Raw genomic sequence first — 24,061 nt, forward strand, 5'->3', positions numbered from 1 at the left:
AACTTAAGCTGGTGTCCTTTCCAGAGAAACCCTGTGATAATGGATTAGGTAGTCATTCCTCAAGGGGATCTTCTCAAACCAGGGACTGAACCCTAGTCTCTTGCACTGGCAGGCAGATTCTTTACCCTCTGAGACATCAGGGAAGCCTGAAACCCTGTGAGCTCTGAATGTTTCTAGGACCTTCCAGAAAGAAGAGGAGAGTAACAGGTAGGGACTTTAATTATCCATCATTTTACTCTCTAAATTTCATCTTTCTAACTTGAATTCAAATTATTAACTATTTTATTACTTGTATCTGCTGCCTCCTTTTTACTTGGTTCTAAATGTGACCACGGTGTTTTCACCTTCATTTTCCCAAAGCAGTACTAATTTAAGGTCATGTACTTTATAGTTTTACCAAAAATTTGAAGACATTTACAGTCCTATACAGAAAGGCTACAGTTTCAGAATAAAATGTTTCCCTAAGCCTCATGAACACATGGTCTCTTTTTTGTTGACCATGTGCCTTGCTGAGGTCTGTCCTAATGACATGATTCTGGGCTCCTTTCTCACCCAGGTCCAATTCTTTTAATAATAGATACTTTCAAACATCCCAAATTTAGTTTTCTTAATTTTGCAGAAAAAGTAACCTCCTAATTTGAGTCAATCATCTCACCAATATACAAGCCCAAAATGCCTTCCTTTCCCAACCAAAGAAACCAATGAAACTCTGCTAAACAAGCAAGCATCAACAAAAAAGGTAACACATGGCATGAGAGAAATTCTGTAATAAATAATAGTCAAGCTACAAGTTAAAAATATTTTCTCAAAGTACAGTCTTACTGAAACAGAACAGAATGAATTTGATATAAGCAGTTTACAAATTAGTAGACTTGAAATTAGAAGGCTAACAGTTTAGTCTAAATTTTTTTTTAAAGCTGTGACTTTAAATCATTAACCGTTCTGAACTTGATTTTACTATTGATGAAATAAATATATTTATATGATGTGTGTGTACTGGTTTCACTGCACAAAGGTAAAAAGAAAATACTTGCCAAAAGCTACATTTAAAATATTTACAGACGTAAAATGAATTATAGTCAAAGCTGTTTTAGAAACTTCAGTATCTGGCATTTAAAGGAAACATTTTTTCATAGAGAGTGGCTACATGGGAGTAGAAATCAGAGATTAGGATGCATGCTTCTAAAAGTAAGTGGCAGATAAGCACAACTCCAATGAAACAGTGCTACTCTAGTGTTATCTAGGTGATTTTCTTCATTTGTTGCTCATTATATCAGAGGTATCTCAAATTTGAGCACTTGAAGACCATTTTCTTTTTCCAGTAAAAACTAGAAGTTTGAAATCACAATAAAGCACAGATAACATTTCTAATTTAATGTTATTATTTAATAGGAAAAATGGGGAAGGGGTAGGATATTGTGTAAATAGTTAGAAAAAGAAGTTTCAGATAGAAAAATTGGGAGCAAATTATTGAGAAACAGCACATATTTTCTTAATCATTTTATGGAAAAAAAAGGATAATAAGGCTGAAACTAAAAATATTTAATTAATTTTTAATTAGCACAGAATCTCCTTGTCATATCAATAACTGCATAGAAGCATACTCTCTGATCAAAACCATCTAGGCAGGGTTTTTTTCAGAGTAAGTTTAACATCTTTTTTCCTCAAACTGTAGATTAAGGGGTTCAGCAAAGGAACCGTATTGGTGTAAAAAACAGAAGAGATTTTTCCTTCATCCATAGACACAGCAGAAGATGGTTTGAGATACACAAATGAAATTGATCCAAAGAAGAGAGAAACAGCAATGACGTGGGAACTGCAGGTGCCAAAGACTTTGGATCTGCCCTCTTTGGAGCTGATCTGAAGGATGTTGGAGAGGATGAAAACATAAGAGACAAAGATGGTGATACTGGGCACAATGACATTGAACCCTGATGTAATGGAATCTACCAGCTCATTGACGTAGGTGCTTGTGCAGGAGAGCTTGAGCAGAGGCATGATATCACACATATAATGGTTGATGGTGTTTGCCTCACAGAAGGTCAGTCTCAGCATGCATTCAGTGAGAACCATGGCACCAGCAAATGCCATGAAGTATGAACCGAGCTTAAGGCTGGAACACACTTTAGGGATCATGGCAACATTATACAAAAGTGGGTTACAGATGGCCACATAGCGATCATAGGCCATTGAGGTCAGCACATAGCATTTGGAAATGACAAAAAAAAACTGAGAAAATAGAGCTGGGTCATGCACCCCATGTAAGAAATAATATTCTTCTTTGATATGAAGTTAATCAGCATTTTGGGTGTAAACACAGAAGAGTAACACAGATCTATGAAGGACAAGTTAAAGAGGAAAAAGTACATGGGCATATATAGGTATGAACTCAGCCCAATAAGGATTAACAAGCCCAAATTTCCCATCACGGTGACCATATACATTACTAGAAAGAGGAAGAAGAGCGGGAGCTGGAGATCTGGTTGGTCTGTTAATCCCAAAAAAATGAACTGAGTCGCGGAAGAGCCATTTCCTGGAGCCATTCTTCTCTAAGTAAATCTGTGAGCACAGGAGAAAAGGTTGATATAGAGGAAAAACAGCTTTTCTCACAGCAATTCTTCTCACATAGTGATGTATGCACAGGGAATGACTAAAACTATCTAAAACTTGACCCATAGAATTTCTTTACCATTACCATGGAGATGCGAGACAAGAGTGTTCCCTTCTAAGGTGTTATAAACTAAGCAGCAAAAAATCACCAAAGTTTAACCTACAGAGTGAAGGGAACAGCTGCCATATGCAAACATACCTGTTGGGGGGAAAAAGTGGGCGGGGGAGGGAAAAGAAGTTTGAACCAGGGACAGAATTTTCCTTCTCTCATCTCACCATTTCTTATTCATGCACTTGGACCCACCCCTCACAAGTAAATTGAACTCTGTGGACCAGAGTCCACTAGGCTCCTCTGTCCATGGGGATTCTCCGGGCAAGAATACTGGAGTGGGTTGCCATTCCCTCCTTCAGGGGATCTTCCCAACCCAGGGATCGAACCGCTATCTCTCGGTCTCCTGCTTTGGCAGGCAGGTTCTTCACCACTGCTGCCACCTGGGAAGCCCAAAATTGAAGGCAGCAGCCCTCAGAGCCCGATGCTTTCCTCTAATGAAGATTAGACCTGATGGAATAGGAGTCAAAGAAACTGTCTTATATAAGATCCTTGGTCTCCATCTCAAACAAGGAAAAGACGAATATAAATGGAATTCAGAAACTCACCCTCCATAATCCAGAAAATCCAAATTCTTTCTTCTTATTATTGCTATACCCCTGATCCAGGAAGGTCAACTTCAGATTCATAGGTTTTGGTTTCTTTGATTCTAAGAAAATGCCACGTGCAATTAATCTCTGATATTTCCTGGAAAGTATACTCAGAATTATAGATCATCATCTTGAGTATGACTTTTCACTCTATCAAGGAGCAGAAAGCAATAACGGCCTCTATTAATACCATTCTTGCCACACAGTAAGTCACAAAAGATATATTGTGAGTGCAATGGTATAATGTACTCAGATATAAAAAGGGCAGCAGCTTCCTCAGTCTCTTCCCCCAGGGAACAGTTTCTGGGTGTAATAGGTAACTAAAGGGATTATATTTACACCTAGACCACAATATGTCTTTTGTTCATTATGCAATCAACATTTCATTCAAGTTTTTCCTTCACTGCAGGGATTGTTAACCCTCCAAGGACAAGCCAAAATTGACAACCATTTCCCATTAGCGACACGCAGAAGACCAAGCCCCAGAATCTCCTCCTCTGTATGACCACACTGATTCAAAAACAATTTCTGTACAAATTCCCTTCGTTAGAAACCCAAAACTTAGTTAAAAGGATCCTGCACACAGTTTGAGCATGATACCAGTTATGTTTAAGTTGTTAGAAATTTCAAAATAAACTCTTGCCATATACCTATGGTGATCCAAAACCACATGACTGGAATAAACTTCCCCCAGTTCCCAGATCTTCCTGGGGAGAGAAAGAGATGTACAACATATTCAAAGCCCCAATTTTTCTAGAGGCTGTTGTGAAGACTGGCTTCAGGATAGCCTGTGCCAGAAAGCTGAGGGGACATAAGGTATGGCATAGTTTAGCTGCCTGAGGTGAGAGAAAGAACTGAGATAGCAGTCTGGGCTAGAATTCACCTCCCCTTAGCTTAACACAGCTAGCTGTAGAAAATACTTTTCCTACAGCTTCTCCTTGATTAAGGAAAATGTGCTCTGTACATCCAATGACCCGATTTATCTGGGGGCTGCTTGAGGAATTGACTTTAGTCTCCTTTGTTTTAAGAGCCTGATGGGATCCTGCTGCTGCTGCTGCTAAGTCGCTTCAGTCGTGTCCAACTCTGTGCAACCCCATAGACGGCAGCCCACCAGGCTACCCCGTCCCCGGGATTCTCCAGACAAGACCACTGGAGTGGGTTGCCATTTCCTTCTCCAATGCATGCAGTGAAAAGTGAAAGTGAAGTCGCTCAGTCGTGTCCTACTCTTAGCGACCCCATGGACTGCAGCCCACCAGGCTCCTCCATCCATGGAATTTTCCAGGCAAGAGTACTGGAGTGGGGTGCCCTTGTCAAGTACCTGAGAGCCACTAAAAATAAAGTGGATTGTACTTTTACAAAGTTAAAGAGGTTTGCTTTTTCTAGCCAGGCTTAATGATGTGGGTCTTCTCCAGTACAAAGCCAGTTCATGAGGACTAAAACAGGTTACTATTTGTCTATATATAGACACAAATGCAGAAAGTCAAGGTAAAATGAAGGAAAGTCCAATTACATTTAAAAAAAAAAGTCTTTCCAAAAGAGCCTAAAAAGTGGCCCTAATGAAATGGATACATGATTTACATGACAGAGATTTCATTTAACTGCCATAAAGATGCTCATTGTAGTCACAAAACAATACATGAACAAAGTGAGAATTTTAGTGTTATGAATACCAAGCAGAACATTCTTTATGAATCTTTATGAATCCAAAAAACACAATAACTGAACGGAATAATTCACTAAAAATTCAAAACAGCAGACTAAACAAACTGAGGAAAGGAGTCTAAAATTTGGGGGAAAAAAGAATTGGAAATAATTCAGTAAATGGAGGAAAAATAAAAAAGAATGAAAAATAGTGGGTAAAGCCTAAGGGATTTATGAAAAATGTCACCTGGACCATATAGGCATTATAGAGATTCAGAAGAAGAAAGTGAGAAATGAAGCAAAATGTTTCTTGAAGAAAAATTGGCTGAAAAATCCCTGCATCTGTGCAAGGAAATGTATATCCAGAACCAGGAAACAAAAAGGATCCCAAAGAAATCAACAGAAAAACACACTTTACAATCAAGTTATAAGAAATCAAAGACAGAATTTTTTTTTATTGAAGTGTAGTTGATTTACAGTATGTTGTAAGTTTCAGATGCACAATATAGTGATTCAATATTTTTATAGGTTATACTCCATTTAAAGCTATATTAAAATACTGACTGATTCTCTATCCATATATCTTTATTTTATACATACTGATCTGTATCTCTTAATCCCCTCCTTCCTTTACTGTCTGTCACATCTTCCCTCTCCCCACTGATAACCACTACTTTGATCTCAGTATCTGTGAGATTGTTCCTGTCCTATTATATTAACTTTTTCCTTTTTATTTTTTATGTTCCATATATAAGTGGTAACACAATATTGGTAATTCTCTGTCTGCCCTATTTCACTAAAAAATATTCTCTAGGACCAACCACATTATTGCAAATGGCAGGATTTCATTATTTTTATTGGCTGAGTTATATATTATGCATATTAATATATACATATATAGCCCAGCTTTAAAAAATATTATATATGATACTTTGTCATTAAATATATGTGTGTATACATATATATACACATGTGTATATATATATATATATATATATGTATATATACATTTTTGCTATTATTCGGTCACTAAGGGCATATCTGACTCTTTGCAACCCCATGGGCTGCAACACACCAGGCTTCCTTGTACTTCACTATCTCCCAGAGTTTGCTTAAACTCATGTCCATTGAATCAGTTATGTCATCCAACCATCTCATCCTCTGTTACTCACTTCTTCTCCTGCCCTCAATCTTTTCCAGGATCAGGGTCTTTTCCAATGAGTGGGTTCTTTGTATTGGGTAGCCAAAGTATTGGAGCTTCAGCCTTCCAATGATTACGGGTTGATTTCCTTTAAGATCAACTGGTTTGATCTCCTTGCTGTCCAAGGGACTCTCAAGAGTCTTCTCCATTACCACAATTCAAAAGCATCAATTCCCCTAGATCATTACCATTAAAGCTCATCACTTACTTTAGGTTCTCTTTTGATGTATATTATATGGGTTTGAACAAACTTATAATGACATATATCCACCATTATAGTATAATACTGAGTAGTTTCATTGTCTAAGAATTAATCTGTGCTCTAATCCTTCTCTCCCCTGGCAACTAATGATGTTTTTACTGTCTCCATAGTTTTGCCTTTTTCAAAATGGTATGTAGTTGGAGTCATATAGTAGGTAGCCTTTTCAGATTGACTCTTTCATTTAGTAATATGAATTAAGTTTCCTCCAGTCATTTCATAGCTTGATGGCTCATTTCTTTATAGTGCTGTATAATATAACTGTCTGGATGTGCCACAGTTTATTTATCCACTCACCTTCTGAGGGGTATTTTATTAGCTTCTAGATTTAAGTGATTATGAATAAATCTGCTATAAAGATCCATGTGCAGGTTTTTATGTGGATGTAAGTTTTCAATTAATTTGGGTAAATTCCAAGAAGTGTAATTTCTGGATCTCATGGTAAAAGTAGGATTAGTTTTGTAAGAAATTGCCAAACTGACTTCCAAAGTGGCTGTACCATTCAGAATTCCCATCATCCATGAATGAGAGTTCCTGTAGTTCCACATTCTCTCTAGGAATTCATGTTGTTTATATTCCAGATTTCAGCCATTCTAATATCGTGTACTAGTATCTCGTTTATTAAAAAGTATCTCATTTTATTAAATCATGATTGATTTATAATGTTCTGTTAATTTCTGTTGAATAGCAAAGTGATTCAGTTATACATATCTCTGTATATATATTCTTTTTCATATTCTTTTCCATTATAGTTTATTATAGGATAGCAACTGTAGTTCCCTGAGCTATACAGTAGGGCCTTGTCTATCCATTTCCTATATAATAGATTGCACATGCTAATACCAAACTTTCAATCTATCCATCTCCAACCACCACTCCCTTCCCCTGGCAACCATGAATTTGTTCTTTATATCTGTGTGGTTCTATTTCATTGTTGCTTTCATTTGCATTTTCTTGATGCCATATGATGTTGAGCATCTTTTCACATGCTTATTTGTCAATTGTTTATCTTTTTGGTTAGATATCTGTTAAGGTCTTTGACTCATTTATAAATAACCTTGTTTTCTATTGTATAGCACATGGAACTCTGCTCAATGTTATGTGCCACCAGGATGGGAGGTGGATTAGGGGGAGAATGGGAACATGTATATTTGTGACTGAGTCCCTTGGCCATTCACCTGAAACTACCACAACACTGTTAACCAGCTATACACCAATACAAAACAAAAATTTGAAAAAAATAAAGAAAGCATCAAGTACTTGGAAGGATCTACAGAATTTTATGGTTAGTGAAATATCTCATATAGAAACATAGAATAAGATACCAGTTATATGGGAATCTAAAATATAAAACAAACAAAGTAAAAAAACTACAGGTGACTAGCAGGGAGAGGAGCAAGATGAGGGTACAGGATTAAGAAATGAAAATTACTATGTATAAGGCAGATAAGCAACAAGGAGTTACTTTATAGCACAGGGAATTATACAATTACCTTGTAATAATTTTATTGGAGTATGATCTGTATAAACACTGAAACACTATGCTGTACACCTGAAAATAATGTTATAAATCAACTATATTTCAATAAAAATGCATTTAAAAATAAATTCCAGCATGCAAAGATGTTTGTAGTTAGAAAATTATAATAAAAGAGTCTTGGACAAACCAAAAGGAGTTAATACTATATTTTGAGTGGCCTGATGTAAGATTTCAGGCACAGGAATCAAGGGAGGTAAATAGAACTGGCAAGAGAACATTTAGAATGAAAGACCTATATAGCTATCTACTACTACTACTAAGTCACTTCAGTCGTGTCCGACTCTGTGCGACCCCACAGACAGCAGCCCACCAGGCTCCGCTGTCCCTGGGATTCTCCAGGCAAGAACTCTGGAGTGGGCTGCCATTTCCTTCTCCAATGCATGAAAGTGAAAAGTGAAAGTGAAGTCGCTCAGTCGTGTCCGACTCTTCGCGATCCCATGGACTGCAGCCTACCAGGCTCCTCTGTCCATGGGATTTTCCAGGCAAAAGTACTGGAATGGGTTGCCATTGCCTTCTCCAATATAGCTATCTAATCTTATCTAAATAATTTATTTCCAAAATATTTTGTATACAATATTTACATGATTCTGTGTACTCTTAAAGTATGTCTACCAAGTATTTAATTAAGAAGACTAGCAAGAACTCACAAAGCTATATGTCATCACAGTTTTTAATTATAAATAGGTCTATTTATACAAATAATTTTTCCAGTAAAAAGACAATCAGCAAAATCAATGACAGCACCAAATTCACTCACACTAATTTGACTAAATTCAAAACTTATCTATCTCATAACATTTAGCTAGATTTTTTACAACAAATACACATGGGGGAAAATATAACTATAAGTACTGAATCAACTATGTTGGCAATATTTTATGACCATGGTAGATATTAAGTCAAATGTTTAATTATTTATTAAACCATAAATGAATGTCCAGGGAACATCTAGTAAGTCTGTTATGTTTGATGATAAAAAAGAAAAACAGGTATTTTCAACCTTTATCATATTAACATAATTATCTAAAAATTGAAAATATTCTTATATTTAAAGATGAATTATGATATGATTTTATCTACTAGATAACATTTCCAAATAAAATCATCAAAATTCTAATGTAAATATGTGCTTGTTTGTGGAATGTAATTTTTCTATCAGGTTTTATGAATGAAATATCAATTACTGATCAAAAATTCTCTTTTAACTTATTTTATTGAAGTGTAGTTATGTACAATATTATATGAGTTACAGATGTACAATATAGTGATTCACAATTCTTAGAGATTACATTCCATTTATAGTTATTATAAAAATACTGGTTATATCTCCTGTGTTGTACAATATATCCTTAAAGCTTATTTTATACATAATAGTTTATACCTCTTAATCACCTATCCTTTTATTGTTTCTTCCCACTTCCTTTTCCCCACAGATAAACAAATTTGTTCTCTACATCAATGAGTCTATATCTCTTTTGCTGTATTCACTAATTTTTTACAGTTTTATGATTTCACATATAAGTAATATCATCTTTATCTTTTTTGCCTGACTTAAATAACTTAGCATAATACCCTCCAAGTCCATTGATGTTGCTGTAAATGGGAATTTTTCATTCTTTTGATGGATGAGTAATATTCCATTGTATATATTTGCCACATCTTATCCCTTCAATCTGTTGATGGAGATTTAGGATACTCCCATATCGTGGCAACTGTAAATAATGCTGCACTGAATTTTGGGGTACAAATATCTTTTGAATTAATGCTTTCATATTTTTAAGATATATATACAGGAGTGGAATTACTGGACATTTGGTATTTCTATTTCTAGTTTTCTGAGATAACTCCACACTGGAAAATTCCCACTTTCAAGCTCATTCAGAAACAACTCTCCAGAAGTTCTCTCTGGCCCTTCACAGTTCTTTCTTTTCTTCCATTTTTTTCACAAGATGAACAGTGGCTGCAAAAACTGTCTCTGCAATTTTAGCTGTGTGATTCTGAGCAAGTCACAGAACTGTTTCCTCAGCAAAAAAAAATCAGATAAGGAGATTTATTTTTTAGACCATTTGTAAAATTCTATAACACATTATTTTCTACCGATTTAAATTTTCCTCTAATAGAGGGAAGGAGTCAAATTTATGAACTAAAAGAGTAAATATCAATAAGACAATGTTTCTGCCAAATACTTTTGTTTTCTTTTGAAAAGTGGGAAACACACCTTTCTTTGCAAAGGGGAAGCCCTCTTACATAGTTAGACAATGAATCCTGACCTTATGTTTGATAACATACTCTGTAGTCAAATATACCACTGTGCAACTTTTAATCACAATTACAATCCACTGATAGGCAAGTTGATAACAATTTCAATTATGTTTATGACAACATATCAATTGACCAATAAACTAAAAACAGGCATTTTTATTGGTGTGGGTTGAGAACGGTAGATAGAATAGTTTAGCTTATTCATTCTCAAGTACCCTCAAGAATAAAAGAATTATGGTTCAACAAATTATTCAGTTTCATTATCTATTTTTTTTTATGTGGCACCTAAAATACAGAACAGGAGCTATTACTAAAAGAAAATCCAGAAAGTTTTTGGGAATTTTTACATCTTTACCATGTCCACATTTTTGTCATTACTTCTCTGTGTTAATGGAGTGGTAACTAATGACAGCACTGATACAGGAAAGGGCTCTATGTAATTGAAAGCAAGAAAGAAAAAAAATGGTCAAACAGCATACTACTCTATGGCATACCTTGGATGAACTGACGCACAAGGGAAATAGTAGTGTTATCATCAGATGGGAAAGGTTATTGATCCCTACTCTCCAAATGCTATGGGATCACTTAGGGCTGAGGATGATTCTCCAGTCAAATAGGCCCACAGTGTTACATTATGTGGCAAGAGAAGAATAGGCATCAGACATTAGACACGAATCCTGTCAAGAAGACATGAGGAAGACAAAGGAAAATGTGAAAAAAGAACGAGCAGGAAAAAAAGAAAGACAACAAAGAAAAGGTGGCCTAAATGGTTTGGTTCAGTTTGTAATTCTCTTCAGGATTTTCTTCACAGCAATTTTGACATCCTTGTTCCTGAGGCTATATGAGAGGGTTCAGCACGGGTACCACACTGGTGGAAAAGAGTGAGAAAAAGTTTCCCTCTTCCACAAACCCAGAGGATGATGGTTTGACAGTGAGCAGCCCAAATCCATAAAATAGACCAACTGTTGTAATATGGGAAAACAAGTGCTCAAGGCTTTGGACCAACCTTTAGATGATGGTATACGAAGAATATTGGAAAGAATCAAAGTGTAAGAAATAAAGATAATGAGGCTAGATACTATTACAACTGTCCCCACAACAGCAGAAACTAAAATCCTATTGGCATAAATGCTGCTGCAGGTGAGCTGTAGAAGCGGGAAGATGTCACACATGAAATGGTTGATGATGTTGGAATCACAAAAGTTCAGCCTCATCATACACCCTGTGTGGACCATGGCTCCAGGAAACCCCATCACATATGAACCAGACATCAGCAGAGAAAACACCTGAGGGGACACAGCCATTGTGGGCAGCAAGGGCTTACAGATGGCCACATAGCGATCATAGGCCATGGCTGTCAACACACAGCACTCAGAGCTGCAAAAAAGCAGAAGAAAAACAGCTGAGACACACATCCTGTAAAGGAGATAGCATATTCTCAAAAATAAAGCTCATTAGAATTTTGAGGGTAAAGACAGATGAGTAATGAAGATAAATAAAAGAGAGACTGAAGACAAAAAAGTACATGGGGGTGTGCAGGTGTGAATTTAGACAAATTAGATTCATTAAGCACAAATTGTCCACCATAATGATCATGTAGTTCAGCAGAAACAGGAAAAACAGAGGTAGCTGGAGTTTAGGTTGTTCTGTCAATCCCATAAGGATAAACTCAGTCACAGAGGGCGCATTTTCCATATTCATTTACTACACAGTCGTGATCTGTAGTAACAGGGGCAGAAACTCAGATTCACAATGGACCTTCATGGACTTTCCCTGTTTCCCGAGTGAGAGCTGGATCTTTTTATAACCACAGGGTTGTCTAAAGAGACTCATCAAATCATCCAAAATACAAGACTTGTAATGACTATTCCCGCAGATTCCTCATTTTCTTCTTTCTGCCCTTACTCCTCTTGTTTGTCTCTGTGCTTAAAAAATACCAGTAGACTCCCAGTGTCTCTGCACATCATTCTTCCTTCTCTTCAGGCTCTGTTCAGGATCTGGGCTGAAAAGAACAATAAATAGGTGGTGTTCCCCAGAACCCTCAATTTATACAGTCTGAAGTTTGAAAGGAATTGAGACAAAGGTGATTCAACCCTCACCTTCTTTTTCCTCGATGCCTCACTGACACTGAACCGTAGGTCTCCTTCTACCCTATGATGCTTAGAAGGTCAAAGTTTCTCACAAGGAAGAAAACAGTATCCATCACTGTGGTCATCAGTCTTTGACAAGCTAAGGGAACAGGCCATAATTTTTATATGAAAATTCTCCCAGAAGGTTTTCTTCACTTGCAAGGACAATATCCACCTTTAGTTCAATTCAGTTCAGTCGCTCAGTCATGTCTGACTCTTTGCAACCACATGGACTGCAGAAACCCAGGCCTCCCTGTCCATCACCAACTCCTGGAGTTCACCCAAACTCATGTCCATTGAGTCGGTGATGCCATCCAGCCATCTCATCCTCTGTCCTCCCCTTCTTCTCCTGCCCTCAATCTTTCCCAGTATCAGGGTCTTTTCAAATGAGTCAGCTCTTTGCATCAGGTGGCCAAAGTATTGGAGTTTCAGCTTCAACATCAGTCCTTCTAATGAACACCCAGGACTGTTCTCCTTTAGGATGGACTGGTTGGATCTCCTTGCAGTCCATGGGACTCTCAAGAGTCTTCTCCAGCACCACAGTTCAAAAGCATCAATTCTTTGGTGCTCAGCCTTCTTCACAGTCCAATTCTCACACCCATACATGACCACTGAAAAAACCATAGCCTTGAATAGATGGACCTTTGTTAGCAAAGTAATGTCTCTGCTATTTAATATGCTATCTAGGTTGGTCATAACTTTCCTTCCATGGAGAAAGTGTCCTTCTTTTAATTTATTTATTTTAATTGGAGGCTAATTACTTTACAATATTGTATTGGTTTTGCCATACATGAACACGAATCCACTACGGGTGTACACGTGTTCCCAATCCTGAATCCCCCAACCCACCTCCCTCCCCATACCGTCCCCACAGTTCATCCCAGTGCACCAGCCCCAACCATCCTGTATCCTACATCGAACCTGGACTGGTGATTCGTTTCTTATATGATATTATACATGTTTCAAGTGTCTTTCAATTTCATGGCTGCAGGCACAATCTTCAGTGATTTTGGAGCCCAAGAAAAATAAAGTCAGCCACTGTTTCCCCATCTATTTACCATGAAGTATGGGACCAGATGCCATGATCTTAGTTTTCTGAATGTTGAGCTTTAGGCCAACTTTTTCACTCTCCTCTCTCACTTTCAACAAGAAGCTCTTTAGTTCTTCTTCATTTTCTGGCATAAAGGTGGTGTCATCTGCATATCCGAGGTGACTGATATTTCTCCTGGCAATCTTGATTCCAGCTTGTGCCTATTCCAGCCCAGCATTTCTCATGATGTACTCTGCATATAAGTTAAATAAGCAGGGTGACAATATACAGCCTTGACATACTTCTTTTCTTATTTGGAACCAGTCTGTTGTTCCATGTCCAGTTCTAACTGTTGCTTCCTGGCCTGCATACAGGTTTCTCAAGAGGCAGGTCAGGTGGTCTGGTATTCCCATCTCTTTCAGAATTTCCCACAGTTTATTGTGATCCACACAGTCAAAGGCTTTGGCATAGTCAATAAAACAGAAATAGATGTTTTTCTGGAAATCCTGCTTTTTTGATGATCCAGTGGATGTTAGCAATTTGATCTCTGGTTCCTCTGCCTTTTCTAAAACCAGCTTGAACATCAGGAAGTTCACAGTTCACATATTGCTGAAGCCTGGCTTGGAGAAGTTTGAGCATTACTTTACTAGTGTGTGAGATGAGTGCAATTGTGCAGTAGTTTGAGCATTCTTTGGCATTGCCTTTCTTTGGAATTGGAATGAAAACTGACCTTTTCCAGTCCTGTGGCCACTGCTGAGTTTTCCAAATTTGCTGGCATATTGAGTGCACCACTTTCACAACATCATCTTTCAGGATTTGAAATAGCTCAACTGGAATTCCATCACCTCCACTAGCTTTATTCATAGTGATGCTTCCTAAGGCCCACTTGACTTCACATTCCAGGATGTGTGGCTCTAGGTGAGTGATCACACCATCGTGATTATCTGGGTCATGAAGATCTTTTTTGTACAGTTCTTCTGTGTATTCTTGCCACCTCTTCTTAATATCTTCTGCTTCTGTTCTTGCATGAATGGTCCCTTGGTATCTCTAATTTCCTTGAAGAGATCTCTAGTCTTTATCATTCTATTATTTTCCTCCATTTCTTTCCACTGATCACTGAGGAAGGCTTTCTTATCTCTCCTTGCTATTCTTTGGAACTCTACATTCAAATGGGTATGTCTGTCCTTTTCTCCTTTGCTTTTCACTTCTTTTCTTTTCACAGCTATTTGTAAGGCCTCCTCAGAAAGCCATTTTGCTTTTTTGCATTTCTTTTTCTTGGACATGGTCTTGCTCCCTGTGTCCTGTACAATGTCACGAACCTCCATCCATAGTTCATCAGGCACTCTATCTATCAGACCTAGGCCCTTAAATCTATTTCTCACTTCTACTGTATAATCATAAGGGATTTGATTTAGGTCATACCTGAATGGTCTAGTGGTTTTCCTTCCTTTCTTCAATTTAAGTCTGAATTTGGCAATAAGGTGTTCATGATCTGAGCCACAGTCAGCTCCTGGTCTTGTTTTTGCTGACTGTATAGAACTTCTCCATCTCTGGCTACAAAGAATATAATCAATCTGATTTCGGTGTTGGCCATCTGGTGATGTCCATGTGTAGAATCTTCTCTTGTGTTATTGGAAGAGGGTGTTTGCTATGACCAGTTCATTCTCTTGACAAAACTCTATTAGCCTTTGCCCTGCTTCATTCTGTACCCTAAGGCTAAATTTGCCTGTTACTCCAGGTGTTTCTTGACTTCCTACTTTTGCACTCCAGTCCCCTATAATGAAAAGGACATCTTTTGGGGGTGTTAGTTCTAAAAGGTCTTCTAGGTCTTCATATAACCATTCAACACCAGCTTCTTCAGCGTTACTGGTTGGGGCATAGACTTGGATTACTGTAATATTGAATGGTTTGCCTTGGAAATGAACAGAGGTCATTCTGTCATTTTTGAGATTGCATCCAAGTACTGCATTTCAGACTCTTTTGTTGACTATGATGGCTATTCCATTTCTTCTAAGGGATTCTTGCCCACAGTAATAGATATAATGGTCATCTGAGTTAAATTCACCTATTCTAGTCCATTTTAGTTCGCTGATTGCTGGAATGTCGATGTTCACTCTTGCAATCTCCTGTTTGACCACTTTCAATTTGCCTTGATTCATGGACCTAACATTCCAGGTTCCTATGCAATATTGCTCTTTACAGCATAAGACCTTGCTTCTATCACCAATCACATCCACAGCTGGGTATTGTTTTTGCTTTGGCTCTGTCCCTTCATTCTTTCTGGAGTTATATCTCCACTGATCTCCAGTAGCCTATTGGGCACCTACCGACCTGGGGAGTTCATCTTTCAGTGTCCTATCTTTTTGCCTCTTCATACTGTTCATATCCACCTTAATGAGCTCCAAAACAGTCAGTTGACTCAAGTAGAATTCATTTCATACACTGTAGTTCTGGGGAAATTGATTAGAAGCACAGAAAATAATTCTCTCCCTCGTGATTTCCTTTCAAGTTAAATGAGCCCACTGACAGTAGAAATTAATGGGTTTTTTTTCCATTCTGTGTCACAGATCTTTTGAGACACAATATACTACTCAGTTTACAATTTTAAAATAAGTATTCTCCTTAATCCCCAAGGCAGAGGAATGTGTGTTCCAATATTTACTTTTTTTATCATCTCTTGGAGTCTATGCCCAGTTCCTAAAACAAAAGAATAGGTGGGGCATTGTTGCTTTACCATGTAGTGTTGGCTTCCAGGTACAGTATTGCAAATCAATAATAATTATATCTTTATCCTCCCTCTTGAGCCTCCCTCTCCTCATCATCCCACCCATCCAGGTTGTCACAGAATGCCAGTCTGGGCAGTGTTCATATAGTGCTATGTAGCAGCTTCTCACCATCTACCCATTTTACATATGATAGGGTATATATGTCAATCCTATTCTCTCAGTTAGTCCCAACCTCTCTTTTCCCCTTTTTGTTCACAAGTTTTTTCTGTACATCAGTGTCTCCATTCCTTCCTTGTAAATAGGTTCATCAGTACTGTTTTTCTAGATTCCATATATATGTGTGTGTGTGTGTGTGTGTGTGTGTGTGTGTGTGTGTGTTAATCCTGGTAGCTCAGCTGGTAAAGAATCTGCCTGCAATGCAGGAGACCCCTGTTTGATTCCTGAGACAGGAAGTTCCCCTGGAGAAGGGATATGCTACCCACTCCAGTATTGTTGCCTGGAGAATCCCCATGGACAGAGGATCCTGGTGGGCTACAGTCTATGGGGACACAAAGAGTTGGACAAGACCGAGCAACTAAGCACAGCACACATATAGTATTTGTTTCTCTCTTTCTGACTTACTTCACTCTGTGTAATTGGCCCTAGGTTCATCCAGCTCACTAAAACTGACTCAAATGTGTTCCTTTTTATGGCTGAGTAATATTTCAGTGTATATATGTACCACAACTTCTTTATCCATATACCTGTCGGGAACAGTTAGGTTGCATCTGTGTCCTGACTATTGTAAATAGTGCTACAATAAAATTGGGGTATATGTGTCTTTTTCAATTATGGTTTTCTCAGGGTATATGCCCAGTAGTTGGATTGCTAAGTCAGTGGTAAAGAACCTGCCTGCAATCCCTGGGTCTGGAAGATACCCTAGAGGAGGACACAGCAACCCATTCCAGTGTTCTTGTCTGCCGAATCCAAAGGACAGAGGGACCTGGTGGGCTACAGTTCATAAGGTCACAGAGAGTCAGACACAACTGAAGTGACTTAACTTGCTTGAATCCACAAGGTTGTTTTATTCCCAGTTTTTAAAGAAATCTCCATATTGTTCTCCATAGTGGCTATATCAATTTATGTTCCCACCAACTGTGCAAGAGGTTTGCCTTTACTCCACATGCTCTCTAGCAATTATTCTTTGTAGATTTTTATAATGGCCATTCTGACTGGTGTGAGGTGATACCTTATTGTAGTTCTGACGTGCATATCTCTAATAATGAGCTATGTTGAGTATTTTTTTCATGAGTTTATCAGCCACCTGTATGTCTTCTTTGGAGGAATGTCTATTTAGGTCTTCTGCCCATTTTTTGGTTGGGTTGTATATTTTTCTGAGAGTGAGTTGTATGAGTTGCTTGTGTATTTTGAAGATTAATCTTTTGTCAGTTGTCTTATTTGCAATATTTTCTCCCATTCTGAGGGTTGTCTTTTCATTTTGTTTATATTTTTCTTTGCTGTGCAAAAGCTTTTGCATGCTTAGCTGCTCAGTCATGCCTGACTCTTTGCAACCCCATAGGCTGTAGCCTGGTCTGGAGCCCTCCAGGCTCCTCTCCATGGGACTTTCCAAGCAAGAATACAAGAGTAGGGTGCCATTTCCTTCTCCAGGGATCTTCCTGTTCAGGGATCAAACTTGCATCTTCTTCCATGTCTCCTGCATTGTAGGCAGGTTCTTTACCCGCTGAGCCATTGGGGAAGCCCTAGTTTAATCCCATTTTTTAATTTTTATTTTTATTTCCATTACTCTAGGTGGTGGGTCAAAGAGGATCTTGCTGTGATTTATGTCAGAGCGGTCTGCCTACATTTTCTGAGTTTATAGTTTCTGACCTTACATTTAGGCCTTTAAGTTTATTTTTGTGTATGGTGTTAGGAAGTGTTCTAATTTCATTTTTACATGTAGCTGTCCAGTTTTCCCAGCACCACTTATTGAATAAGCTTTCTTTTCTCCACTGTATAGTATATTATTGCCTCTCTTGTCAAAGATAAGGTGCCCATAGGTGTGTCGGTTTATTTCTGGGCTTTCTATCTTGATCCATTGGTCTATATTTCTCTTTTTGTGCCAGTACCATACTTTCTTGATTACTCTGACTTTGTAGTATGTTATGAAAGCAGGAAGGTTGATTCTCCAGTTCTATTTTTCTTTCTTGAGATTACTTTGGCTATTTGAGGTCTTTTGTGTTTCCATAAACTTGTGAAATTTTTTGTTTTAGTTCTGGGGAAATGTCTTTGGTAATTTGATCAGATTTCATTGACTCTATAGACTGCTTTAGGCAGTATATTAACTCTCACAATATTGACTCTTGCAATCCAAGAACATGATACATCTCTTCATCTGTGTTGTGTCATCGTTCATCAGTATCTTGTAGTTTTCTGCATACAGGTCTTTTGTCTCCTTAGGTAGGTTTATTCTGAGATATTTTATTCTTTTAGTTGCGATGGTGAGTGGGATTTTTTTTTCCTTAATTTTTCTTTCTGATTTTTTGTTATTAGTGTATAAGAATGCAAGGGATTTGGGGGTATTGATTTTGCATCCTGTGACTTTACTAAATTTATTGATTAGCCCTAGTAATTTTCTGATGGTATCTTTAGGATTTTCTATGTACAGCATATCATCTGCAAAGAGTGAGAGTTTTACTTCTTCTTTTCCAGTGTATATTTCTTTTATTTCTTTTTCTTCTCTGATTTCCATGGGTGGACTTCCAAAACTTTGTTGAATAACAGTGGTGAAAATGGCTATTAATTGTAATTGTCTTGTCTTGTTCCTGATCTTAGGAGAAATGTTTTCAGTTTTCTACCATTGAGAATAATGTTTGCTGTTTTTTACATATTACTTTTTAAAGAACTTTATGAAGTCATTTTAACAGAGAAAAACAAATCAAAGGGAAAATCCATTATCCCACCACCACCACCAAAAAAGAAAAGAAAAACCCTCAACATTAAAATAATCATTGCATATGTATTATTAGATATTTCAGATGTAACAGAATTATTTGGGGAAGTCTCCAGTTTCAAAAGTTGTTTACTAGTAAGCAAACCCTGCTGGATCTTCCCCATTGGCTCCTTCAGATCCCCACTCCATCCTTCTGCAACGTTCTCTGGACCCCTCCCTGAAGGTTGGCTTTTGTGGGCTACATCAGTGGCTCCCTGGTTACCTGGTGTCTACTTGGGAACTGTCAGGGGAGGCACTAGCTGAGAGGGAAGAAGGGAGAGGCAAATTACATGCATGGGACTAAGACATACAAACTACTAGGGAAAACAGATAGGCAAAAAGAATATATTATATAGTAATTATGACTATTAATTGTGATAATTTTTAACAGAGTAGAGCATATAAAAGTAACAACGTATCATGCTGTACACATGAAATTAATATGAATATGTAAATCAACTATGAAAGTGAAAATGAAGTCGCTCAGTCGTGTCCAACTCTTCGTGACCCCATCATGGACTGAAGCCCACCAGGCTCCTCCATCCATGGGATTCTCCAGCAAGAGTACTGGAGTGGCTAGCCATTTCCCCAGGGATCAAAGCCGGGTCTCCCACATTGTAAGCAGACGCTTTACCATCTGAGCCACCAGTTTGGGCAACGAAGTGAGGGAAGACAGAATATTTGCTAAAGGACTATTGTCCAGCTCCTAAGTATACATCTAAGGGACTGCACCAAGTTAGGCCTATTTCCATGTGCTTACTGGCCATTTATACATGCCATTTACACACATGGATGTGTCTTTCAAATGATTTGCAAATATATGAAACTGTATTTTATCATTGAAATATATTTGTTATTAAATTGCCATGTATTTTGGATACAATAAATTTATCAAATCTATGCACTGCAAATATTTTTCTAGTACATGGTTTGCTTATGAATATTTTTATAGGTATTCTAATTTTAATGAAGTTTACCTTTTTTCTCCTCTTTGGGATCTCCTGTTTACTAGAATATGTCTAAGAAATCTAGGCCTACACGAAGACATTTTCCTATGTTTTTTTTTTAGACACATTTAAGTTTTGTGTCTATTGTTTTGATCCACTTTAAATTAATTTTTGTGTATGTTGTTAAATAGAGATCAAGTTTAATAGTTTTCTCATGAAAGTTAATATTTCCAAGCATCAGGTTCTTAGTTTTTCTTTCTCTCTGGAACTGGCTTATTACTTGGTTAAAAAACAATTAACTGTATAGATAAGGATCTTTTTCTGAATCTTCTATTTTATCTATTATTCATTCATCTGTTTTATAACGAGAAACTCAGTCTTTATTTGAACATTACACTAAGCTTTAAAATCAGTAAGTTCTTTGTGTCACTTAAAGTTCTCCAAGGAGCAAAGGCCAAGAAATATTAGATTTGCAAGACATTTATTACTTCCCTGATAGCTCAGTTGGTAAAGAATCTGCCTGCAATGCAGGAGACCCTGATTCAATTCCTGGGTCAGAAAGATCCGCTGGAGAAGGGATAGGCTACCTACTCCCATATTCTTGGGCTTCCCTTGTGGCTCAGCTGGTAAAGAATCTGACTGGAAGGTGGGAGACCTGGGTTCGATCCCTGGGCTGGGAAGGTCCCCTGGAGAAGGGAGTGGTTACCCATTCCAGCATTCTGGCCTGGAGAATTCCAGGGACTGCATAGTTCATGGGGTCTCAAAGAGTCAGACACGACTGAGGGACTTTCACTTTCTTTCACTTTCAAGACACATTTTAAAAAATTCAATGAAGGCTAAAATAGGCAGCTGAAAATCCATGAGAAAGGGCTTCAGACCTCAATGAAAATCTGACATCTAAGAAAGGAGACAGAGAAGGAAAATCCCAGGCCACAGTGCAGTTCTATAATTCTCATTAATAATGATAGAAAGTCCCTAACCAAAAACTGTCTATTAGGAGATACATGTATAATATATAACATATAAAATGGCCAGCTCCTGTGTGACCCACCAAGCTAAACTATTGGCTAAGGACATCTCAGAGTAAGCATGGACCCTGCCTGAACACTGGTGGATCCAAAGCAGTATAAGCTATAGACAGTGACTGATGCTCCCCACAGCTACTTATCTTGACTGGGAGCTGAGCATCATGTCTAGAGCTGTGAAAGTCCACCCTCAAAAAAATAAATGATACCCCAAAGTTCTCTCTGATTTATTTAGTTACTAGTATTTGTATTTATTATAATATTCCCTTAATTATTATTTATAACAATAAAATTTATTATTGTTGTTACTCAAACAAGATAACACAATTTAACAAGTATTTCTTATCCTGCAAATACATCTGATATTCTAAATATACAAGCTGAAAAGGCACTGGAGAAATAGGAAACTTACAGAAAACAGCATCTACTTTAAATCTGTTAATTACCTTATCAGTGAGACAAGGTGCTACAATCAAATGTTGAAATCCTAACGCCCCAATGATGATATTAAAAGAAGGGACCCTTAAGAGGTACTTAAGTCATGAGGATGGAACCCTAACAATTGAGATTAGTGCATTGTAAAAGACATTTCACAGAAATCACTAGCCCCTTCCACCAAGTAAGCATATAATGAGAAAGGTGTAGCCCAGAAATGTGCCCTCACTCATTTATGCTGTTACTCTGATCCTAGACTCCCAACATTCAGAACTATGAGAAATAAATTTCTGTTATTTATAAGTCATTGAGTCTGTGGTATTTTGTTACACTACCCTGAATGCACTGAAACAGGTTTAAATAAGCTCAAGAACCATTGAAAGGAATACAGTTTATTATCATTAGCATATGACTTTTTTCATGATAAATCTCATTAGATGAATAAAACAATGTCTAACATATTTCTCCTAACTTAATGTGCAATATTTTCCTTTAAAGTGATAAATAACAAACTCTGCAGTAAGAATTATATGCTATTTTTCAAAATATTTTATGTCATTTTATATAATAATGAATGCAAGTTTTATAATAAAGCAGCCAGTCCCCTTACTGGGATCCTAAGGTACATGTGTATTATTCCTTTAATTGTATTCTGTTAATGCCATCTTTGGCAATAAAAGATGGAACTACATATATTCTCTTTAATATTACATGACCTGGGCTGATGGAGGCTCTCAAAAACAGGTGATACTATGGTACAGATATTGCAATTTGCCAAGGGCATAAGAAAGGACAAAACTAAAAAGTAAGTTGATAAGAAACAGAACAAAAGGAAAAGATCAGAGACTATGATAACACTTTAAGCTATATACTAGTTTGTATTAAGACAATTTATTGAATCCTGTTGCCTATACCAGCAATATTATCAACAAGCATGAGAATGCTTCTGTAGTATTTGGCACTTCTGTGTTTAGATAGGCAAAGTATAATTTTAAATTTCTATGATTTACACTTCATCACATTTGTACAGAGTAGGAGTAACACAGAAGATGGAAGTATAAAAAATTGTATTTAAAAAAGTCAGCATATTTGTTCCTTTTATAAACAAGTTACTATTCAGTAAACTGATATGAGGTACAAGAAATACAGGGGACAAATATGAGATAAGACCAGCAATGAGGAAGTAATAAGACAAGTCTATTATTCTAAATATAACACAATCTGTAGAAGCAACATGGTGATAAACAAAGAATCTTCCTGAAAAACAACAATAAAAACTAATAAAAACTTGAGTTGTTTTATAATATTGCCACTTCAAATTAGAACATGGTTCTCCTCTGGGTTTTTTTTTTTAATTTAAATTTATTTATTTTAACTGGAGGCTAATTACTTTACAATATTGTATTGGTTTTCCCATACATCAACATGAATCTGCCACGGGTGTACACATGCTCCCCATCCTGAACCCCCCTCGCACCTCCCTCCCTGTACGATCCCTCTGGGTCATCCCGGTGCACCAGCCCCAAGCATCCTGTATCCTGCATCAAATATGGACTGGCAATTCATTTCTTATATGATATTATACATGTTTCAATGTCATTCTCCCAAATCATCCCCCACTCTCCCTCTCCCACAGAGTCCGAAAGTCTGTTGGATTTTAAACAGGGATTTCCTCAGTGTCACTTTGATATCCTTGTTCCTTAAACTATAAATCAAAGGATTGAGCATGGGTACCACATTAGTATAAAAAACAGAAGAAATTTTTCCCAGGTCCATGGATTCAGAAGAATATTTAAGGTACATGAATGCTGCTGAACCAAAAAAAAGAAAAAGAGCAATCACATGGGAGCTACAGGTACTAAAGGCTTTCGATCTTCCTTGAGAAGATTTGATATGAAGAATGCTACTAAGGATGAAGATGTAAGAAATTAGGATGGTGAAACTGGGTACTGTGATGTTAATACCTACGACAATGAGAACTACCACCTCATTGACATATGTGCTGGTACAAGAGAGTTGGAGGAGTGGGAGGATGTCACACAAGTAATGGTTGATGACATTCACATTGCAGAAGGTTAGTCTAAGCATGCACCCTGTGTGAGCAGACGCTCCAGCAAACCCCATCACATATGCAGCCAAAGAGAGCACCAAACAGACCTGATGGGACATGGAGACCTTATACAGCAAGGGATTACAGATGGCCACATAGCGATCATAGGCCATTGAGGTCAACATATAGCACTCAGAGATGACAAAAAAGAGAAAGAAAAACAGCTGAGTCATGCACCCCACATACGAGATGGTATTCTCCCTGAATACAAAGTTCATCAGCATCTTGGGGGTGAAAACAGAAGAGTAACAGAGATCAATGAAGGACAGGTTGAAGAGGAAATAGTACATGGGGGTGTGGAGGTGAGAATTTAGACCAATAAGAATGATCAAGCCCAGGTTGCCCACCATGGTGACAACATAGATCATTAGAAACAGGTGAAAGAGGGGTTGCTGGAGCTCTGGATGGTCTGTTAATCCAGCAAGAATAAATTCAGTCACTAAGGAGTCATTTCTAGCCAGCATTCTATTTTCAACTTC

At 37.5% G+C, this 24,061-nt stretch overlaps 1 protein-coding gene and 2 pseudogenes across 1 annotated transcript; all 3 read right to left on the reverse strand.

Annotated features, from left to right (window-relative positions):
• Positions 1–1,611: 1,611 nt before the first annotated feature.
• LOC109554063 (olfactory receptor 8B3-like) lies at positions 1,612–2,543 on the reverse strand (annotated as a pseudogene).
• An 8,445-nt stretch (positions 2,544–10,988) lies between these two features.
• Positions 10,989–11,907, reverse strand: LOC109554313 (olfactory receptor 8C8-like; annotated as a pseudogene).
• An 11,161-nt stretch (positions 11,908–23,068) lies between these two features.
• On the reverse strand, positions 23,069–24,061 carry LOC109554064 (olfactory receptor 8B3). The gene has a single exon (XM_019954362.2). It carries the CDS (start codon positions 24,044–24,046, stop codon positions 23,069–23,071), a length of 978 nt encoding a protein of 325 aa, XP_019809921.2. The 5' UTR covers positions 24,047–24,061.

This window comes from Bos indicus, chromosome 29, assembly GCF_029378745.1.
Source record: "Bos indicus isolate NIAB-ARS_2022 breed Sahiwal x Tharparkar chromosome 29, NIAB-ARS_B.indTharparkar_mat_pri_1.0, whole genome shotgun sequence".
Lineage (NCBI taxonomy): Eukaryota > Metazoa > Chordata > Mammalia > Artiodactyla > Bovidae > Bos > Bos indicus.